General features: G+C 40.3%; 1 protein-coding gene across 1 annotated transcript in view; it reads right to left on the reverse strand.

Moving 5' to 3' along the window:
- Positions 1-4,442, reverse strand: part of COPB1 (COPI coat complex subunit beta 1) — a 47,154-nt gene extending 42,712 nt beyond the window's left edge. The window contains exons 1-3 of the mRNA XM_017525603.2: positions 4,279-4,442; positions 3,450-3,597; positions 160-494 (exon numbers count right to left, since the gene is read on the reverse strand). Coding sequence (XP_017381092.2) covers positions 160-494; positions 3,450-3,540 — 426 coding nt within the window. The 5' untranslated portion in view covers positions 3,541-3,597; positions 4,279-4,442. The remainder of the gene's footprint in view (positions 1-159; positions 495-3,449; positions 3,598-4,278) is intronic.
- Between the last annotated feature and the right edge of the window lie 3,828 nt (positions 4,443-8,270).

Below are 8,270 nucleotides of genomic sequence, written 5' to 3' on the forward strand. Positions count from 1 at the left end.
AAAAAATTAGCTGGGCATGGTGGTGCGTGCCTGTAATCCCAGCTACTCAGGAGGCTGAGGCAGGAGAATTGCCTGAACCCAGGTGGCGGAGGTTGCAGTGAGCCTAGATCGCACCATTGCACTCCAGCCTGGGTAACAAGAGTGAAATTCCGTCTCAAAAAAATAAAATAAAATAAAATAAAATAAAAATAAAACAAAGCCCATTCTACCAATTTTACAATTAAATTCAAAGCAATATTCAGAAATAATTATAATTTGGTTTACCTTTCTGTATGCATCACATACAAGGATCATCTCATGTAAAAGTCTCCCATCTGGAGTTGTTTTAGGAACAATTTCCCAAAATACCAGAAGTAATTTCTTGATAGTGTGATCCTGAAGAGGTAGCACAAAACGAATGATGGTCATCAGAAGTCCAGGAAGTTTTTCACCATTCAGAATCATAATGATTACTTTCTTCAAAGCTTCAGTCTTTGACTTTACGTCTCCTTTTTCTGAATAAAAAATTTAAAAAAAAAAAGCACAATTATTTCAAAAGAAAACTCATCACATAAATTTAAAACCAATTAACAAAATAAAACATACCTTCTTACTTTGCTATCAGCAATGGTAATAAAAGTACAAACCCAAGTGACAAGAGTTCTCTACCTGGCTCTGTCACAAACAAGCTGTCTTTGCTCAAGTCATTTATCTCTGGATCTCAGACTCTTTATACATAATATGAAGGCAACAGTTTAGATTTCTGGTTCCTAACCAAGTTAATGTAGAAACTAGTCCCTTATCTCTCAACTTACACTAAAATAAAATCTAAATGGATTAAAGCCTTAAATCTAAGACCTCAAGCTATGAAACTACTACAATAAAACATTGGGGAAAATCTCCAGAACATTGGTCTGGCCAAAAATTTCTTGAGTAATACCCCACAAGCAAAGGCAACCAAAGCAAAAATGGACAAATGGGATTAAATCAAGTTAAAAAGCTTCTGCACGGCAGAGGAAGCAATCAACGTAATGAGACAACCCACAGAATAAGAGAAAATATGTGCAAACTACCCATCTGACAAGGGATTAATAACCAGAATACATAAGGAGCTTAAACGATTCTTCTTCTTCTTCTTTTTTTTTTTTTTAAGACATGGGGTCTTGCTACGTTGCCCAGGCTGGAGTGCAGTGGCTATTCATAGGCATGATCCCACTACTGATCAGCACGGGAGTTTTGACCTGCTCCATTTCCTACCTGGGCCGGTTCACCTCTCCTTAGGCAACCTGGGTGGCCCCCGCTCCCAGGAGGTCACCATATTGATGCCGAACTTAGTGCGGACACCCGATCGGCATAGCACACTACAGCCCAGAACTCCTGGACTCAAGCAATCCTCCAGCCTCTGCCTCCTGAGTAGCTGGAACTACAGGCACACGCCACTGCACCTGGCAGAGCTCAAACAATTCTACAGGAAGGAAAGAAATCTCATAATCTAATTTTAAAATGGGCAAAAGATTTGAACAGACATTTCTCAAAAAAAGATATACAAATGGCAAACAGGCATATGAAAAGGTGCTCAACATCACTGATCATCAGAGAAATGCACATCAGAACTACAATGAGATATCATCTCAGCCCAGTTAAAATGGCTTTTATCTAAAAGACAAGCAATAACAAATGCTAGAGAGGATGTAGAGAAGAGGGAACCCACATACATTTTTTTTGTTTGAGAATGTAAATGAGTGCAGCCACTATGGAGAACAGCTGGGGGGGTCCTCAGAAAACTAAAAATAGAGTACCATGATTCAGCAATCCAACTGCTGGGTATATATCCAAAAGAAAGGAAATGAGTACATCAAAGAGATATCTGCAGTCCTGTTTGAGCAGCATTGTTTGCAACAGTCAAAACTTGAAAGCAACCTAAGTGTCCATCAACAGATAAATGGATAAAGAAAATGTGGTACATATACACAATAGTGTACTACTCAGCCATAAAAAAGAATGAGATCCTGTAATTTGGAAGAACAAAGATGGAACTGGAGGTCATTATGTTACATGAAATAAGTCAGGCACAGAAAAACAAACTTCTCATGTTCTCACTTATTTGTGGAAGCTAAAAATCAAAACAAACTCATGGAGATAGAGTAAAAAAAATGAATATCAGAGGTGGGAAGGGTAGTCGGAGGGAAGTAGGGATGGTTAATGAGTATAAAAAAAAGTTAGAAAAAATAAGTTAGACCCAATATTTGATAGCACAACAGGGTAACTACAGTCAATAATTTGATTGTACATTTAAAATTAACTAAAAATATGTATAATTGGATTGTCACACAAAGGATAAATGCTTGAGGGGATAGATAATCCATTTTTCCATGATGTTATGCACTGCATGCCTATGCAAAATCAAAGCATTTCATGTATCCCATAGATATATATACCTACTGTGTACCCACACAAATTAAACATTAAAAAAATAAAATTCAGGCCGGGCGCGGTGGCTCACACCTGTAATCCCAGCACTTTGGGAGGCCGAGGCGGGTGGATCACGAGGTCAAGAGATCGAGACCATCCTGGTCAGCATGGTGAAACCCCGTCTCTACTAAAAATACAAAAATTCAGCTGGGCATGGTGGCATGTGCCTGTAATCCCAGCTACTCAGGAGGCTGAGGCAGGAGAATCGCCTGAACCCAGGAGGCGGAGGTTGCGGTGAGCCGAGATCGCGCCATTGCACTCCAGCCTGGGTAAAAAGAGCGAAACTCCGTCTCAAAAAAAAAAAAAAATAAAATAAAATAAAATTCAGAAATATAGTTATTTTCTTATTTACAAAAATGCTTATAAAAATGAAAAGTTAAACCTTACTAGAAAACACATGTTTATTCCAGTGTTAAGTGTTTGGGTGGGTAACCCAAAGAACAAAGTTCTTTTTGGTTTTACAAGCTAAGTAACATGAAGTTAAGTGCACAATGGAAATAACATATTCCAATACACATCCTCAACCTGATGCCTAGAAAAAATAATCAGCTACATTAAATATATCGAACTGCACAAAAATTAGGACATTCTGAGGAATATCTAAACTACTACAATTTCTTTATAACCCAAAGAACAGTTATTTTGGTTTACAAGCTAAGTAACATGAAGTTAAGTGCAGGATGGAATTAATATATTCCAATATACATCCTCAACCTGATGCCTAGAAAAAACCATTAGCTACATTAAGTATAATATATTGAGCTGCACAAAAATTAAGACATTTTGAGGACTATCTAAACTATTACATAAACTGAGATGTTCTATTTCAAACAACCAATATTTAGTCTAAAGAAGTTCACATTTTTAATAAAACGTCTATTGAAGAGATCCTAGAAAAACTTATTTAGACAAAAATTAAGCATTTCTAATTATAAAAGAATATGAAATATGAGGTTTTTATTTTTTTATTTCATTTTCAAAATAATATCAAAGTTTACCTAGATCGTTTTTTAAGCTAATTTCAGATGGTGGTTCTGAATCCATTGGCACGTTAATTAACGTGTAGCACACGTTCTCAGCAGCCGTCATGATTTCTGGTTATATTATAATCAATCCTCGATATAAGATTTAAGGATGTCAGAAAATCTAGAAAAATAAACACAGAGATATCATGACAATTTTTTTTTAACCCACAAACCAGTAACTATAGTGATCTTTAAAGTATTAGAAAGGGCAGGTCAATCTATATCGTGTTCCCATAAAAGTAAATTTTAGTAAAAACCACACTGTCAGCTCCAGCATAAGGTATATTATCACTCCCTCATCGAATCCGGGTCCGGTGTTTGAGAATGTTGTACAGCAGAACGAAGGCCCACAGAGCAGTGACAGTCCCCCAGCCCCACCCCACAATGTTATGGAACATAAGATTTTTTACACAACACACAATCTGCATGCTCAAGTTAAGAGACCTTGTGCCTGAATACTCTGCCAAAACCCTAAAGCGCTTTATCGCGGTCCCTGGTGGGTTCCGACTTTTGCCTGCGTGTCCCTTAATCTGCGCGTGAAACCCCTACCTCTGCCCACCCGCTTCCTCCTCCCCTTCCTACAGCAAAGCAGGCCTCGGCCAGAAAGGGTAAGCCTCAGGGTCTTGGGAAGGAAAAGACCCCTGGCCAATACAGAGGGCGGGATGGAGCGTCGGACTCGGAATTTCCTAGTCCCCCGCCCCCACCCGGTCCCCTCTGCCAGGCCCAGACGCAAGCGGCCTAGTTGCTCCCCTTCCTCATCTTCCATCTGGAGAGCCAGTTCTTCCGACTCTGCCCGACCCACCAAGCGTTCGGGATTGGAGCCTTGTGGCCCATTACCAGGCTCCGGGGGCAGCGGTTGGGGCAGCCGCGGAGCCCTCTACTCCAACTCCAACTCGCAGCAGCGGCGGCGGCTCCAGAGTCCTCGGCTGACGTGGAAGGGGGTGGGGTAACGACAGAAGCCACAGCCACCTAGCACCTACGGCGACTCAGAGAGGACATGCTTTCTATGTGCAGCACTTGCGCGCTTCAAGTATACCCTATTTTCTTCCTGTTCTCTCGTCTAGGGGTGGATTAGGCCGCAGAGCAATGAAACCACTTATTTTATAGTTTCTCCTGCAAGCCAAGCGCTGAGTTAAGCACTGTCTCATTTAAAAGCTAACTGGAAATCGTTCCTTCCTACAGTAACAATCAAGGGGAGGAAGTGCTTGGAGAGAGGGAAACTTTTACAGGGCTGTGTTCCCGCCGTGAAAAAGAGCTCAGGACTGGAAAGTGGAAACGCAGGAATCCTTTTTCTTGCTCACCTGCTAATAAACTGGGAAAGTAACTAATATTATTGGGAAAGTAATTTCAGTTATTTTATTAATGATCACTAGATTAAAATCCATTTCCGTTCTTAAATCCCTAGTAGTTTAAATCTGCCTCTATGCAGGAAGGGCTGGAGTTATTTGAACATCGAAAGTCACATTGGTATGATTTCTGCTCCTTATTTAATAATGACTTCTTTCGTGATCCTTTCTGAGCACCAAGTAGATCAGAAAAAAATTTTTATGCATAAAGGGAGACAGTCACTGTTTTAAAGGATTTTACGTATCTACAAAGACCTAATTATTACAGCTGCAATCAGCCATAGTACTTTCGGTTTTGCCCATTTGAAGTTCCATAGCACGCCCCCCCCCTACACCCCCGCTCCCCTCACAAAGGTTTTATGACCAATTATTAATAAAAAAATATTTTAAAGCTTAAGAAAAATATTGTGAATAAAAACAGGTCTGACAGAAACTGCCCTAATTAACAGGTTCATCTCAGGGAGTTAGAACACAAAAAGTACCTCATTTATGCAGGATCTAGCTCTTTTGAGATTTCTCTTTTTAGAAACATCAACCAAACTATAAATTCTTTGAGCACACAAAATGTATCACAAAGGCCATGTATTGACAGCACTTTGATTGCCCCCCTGTGATTCTATGCATTCATTTTTAAAAACATTTAATCTTAATTGTAGAGTGACAAGAATACAGAGATCCCATATACTATTTACCCAGTTTCTCCCGATGGTACATCTTGCATAGTTATAGTACAATATCAGTTTCAGGTAATTGACAGATGTATTTCACCCAACTTTATTCAGACTTCAATAGTTTTACATGCACTTGTTTTTATATTTACTTGTAGACTTTTTTTTATCATGGTTATATTTGTGTGATCACCAACCCAGGTGAGACACCGAACAATTCCATCACAAGGATTCTCATGCTGTCATTTGTTAGCCATAGCCACCTCCCTTCCCAACCGGTGGCAACCACTAATAATTCTCTATGATTTTTATCATTTCAATGTTATATAAATGGAATTATACAATATATCTTTTGAGACTGGATTGTTTTTACTCAGCATGATTCCCTTGAGATCAGTCCAAGATGCATGTACAACAGAAGTCTCGCTCTGTCACCCACGTTGGAGTGCAGTGGCGCAATCTCGGCTCACTGCAACCTCCACCTCCTGGGTTCAAGCAATTCTCCTGCCTTAGGCTCCCAAGTAGCTGGGACTACAGGCATGTGCCATGACACCCAGCTAATTTTGTGTATTTTTTTTTTTTTTTTTTTTTGAGACGGAGTTTCGCTCTCGTTACCCAGGCTGGAGTGCAATGGCGCGATCTTGGCTGACCGCAACCTCCGCCTCCTGGGTTCAGGCAATTCTCCTGCCTCAGCCTCCTGAGTAGCTGGGATTACAGGCACGTGCCACCATGCCCAGCTGATTTTTTGTATTTTTAGTAGAGACGGGGTTTCACCAGGTTGACCAGGATGGTCTCGATCTCTTGACCTCGTGATCCACCCGCCTCGGCCTCCCAAAGTGCTGGGATTACAGGCGTGAGCCACCGCGCCCGGCAATTTTGTGTATTTTTTTTAGTAGAGACGGGATTTCACCATGTTAGCAAGGATGGTCTCGATCTCCTGACCTCATGATCTGCCCACCTTGGCCTCCCAAAGTGCTAGATTACAGGCGTGAGCCACCACGCCCAGCCTGTGTATTCGTTTTTAACATGGAAGTTTTACAAATGCAGTTATCTGGTTTCCAAGCCAACTTGACTTACCAAGAAGTGACAATCTGTCAGCAAGAAATGAGGCCAAAAAAGGAATAAAAACTAGTATACAGTAAGAAAGCTCAGTTTAGGGCCATCATGGTATAGGACTTAAACCATACAGACTTCATTTGCCTCAGAGGTTCACTGTGTTACAGAATAACTTTGAGGTTTCTCATAACTCAAGTCATTAAGGAAAGTACTGAATATGAAAAGGCAAGACAGTGTAATGTTTTACATATTATTTAGATCTGACCCTAAAATTGTCATTGGCAGTATATATATTTTTCCATATTCTTAAGTACAAAGCTACTTAAATGGATATCAGGACCTTAATATTGGCCTCACTAACTCTTCCTGACCTGTTGTAAAACACATTTTGTTTTGGGCTTTTTTACTGTAAGATGTAACTGTATCATTTTGAACGCCTTTTAAATTATAAATGCAAAGACCCTGTCATTAGATCAAGGACCTAAAATTGTTGGGATTTATTAGATCAAGGACCTCAAAGTGTTGGGATTTATAGGTGTGAGCCAACACACCCAGCCACTGCCTTTTATTCCATGCCAGTTCTTCACAGCTGCACATATACATGCTCAATAAATTCCAGGTGAATTGAGTATCTTTGTAACAAAGTGACAGGCTTTATAAAACATCATTAGGAATTTTACTGTTTGTAATTATTCAAAAGAGTAAATGGAATATGTGAGTACAACAAACTCAAACATGAAAGGGCATCACAATGAACTCTATATACAGTGGAGTTGAGTATTACTGGAGTGGAGACGATTTTAAGTTCTAAAGTCAGTATATGACTAAAAGTCACATGGAAAAAATTACTTAAATTGCTCCCGAAGTACAATAATTTTTTTTTCAGCTGAATACAAGCCAACTAATGGTTTGCATTTGTGGAACAGATGCATGTTCCACAATGATAAACATACAGTATCTTTATTTTTTTGAGATGGAGTCTCACTCTGTCGCCTGGCTAGGCTGGAGTAGTGGCACCATCTTGGCTCACTGCAACCTTCACCAACCACATTCAAGCAATTATCCTGCCTCAGTCTCCCAAGTAGCTGAGACTGCAGGTGCGCACTACTATGCCCAGGTAATTTTTGTATTTTTTAGTGGAGACGGAGTTTCACCATGTTGGCCTGGCTGATCTCAAACTGCTGACCTGAGGTGATCCGCCTGCCTTGGCCTCCCAAAGTGCTAGGATTACAGGCATGAGCCACTGCACCCGGCCACAATGTCTTTAAACAACGGAATCATTCAGTGAAGACAGAGGCTTACCCAATGGAAGACACAATGGAAGAGAGACCTGCCTAAGTAAAGGGCAGATTATTAAATTTCCCACTATGCTCCCTCCCCAGACTACATACCCATTGAGTGTGGAGGCAGGTGGGAGTTCCTGAGTTCACTGTTTTATTGTGTGTGTGTGTGTGTAAAGTTACATGTGCTTGATGAAATCCGTTGTAGGTCAAAGAGCCACATGGTACTTGCGTCTAACTCCCAAGCTGACATGGTAGATTCTTGAGGCCACTGCTGGAGAAACGGACATCTCACACATTCTAGTACTTAAGACATCTTTCCCTTAATAAGACTACGGTACTTAAGAATCTTTTCCTTAATAAGACTCCAGGGCTACTTTTACCACTCTCTAAGAAATCGGAGTGATTTAAACCTACTAAGGCTTTTTAAGATTTGAGAAAAGT

The sequence above is a fragment of the Cebus imitator genome, unplaced genomic scaffold (genome assembly GCF_001604975.1).
Source record: "Cebus imitator isolate Cc_AM_T3 unplaced genomic scaffold, Cebus_imitator-1.0 Scaffold39, whole genome shotgun sequence".
Taxonomy (NCBI): domain Eukaryota; kingdom Metazoa; phylum Chordata; class Mammalia; order Primates; family Cebidae; genus Cebus; species Cebus imitator.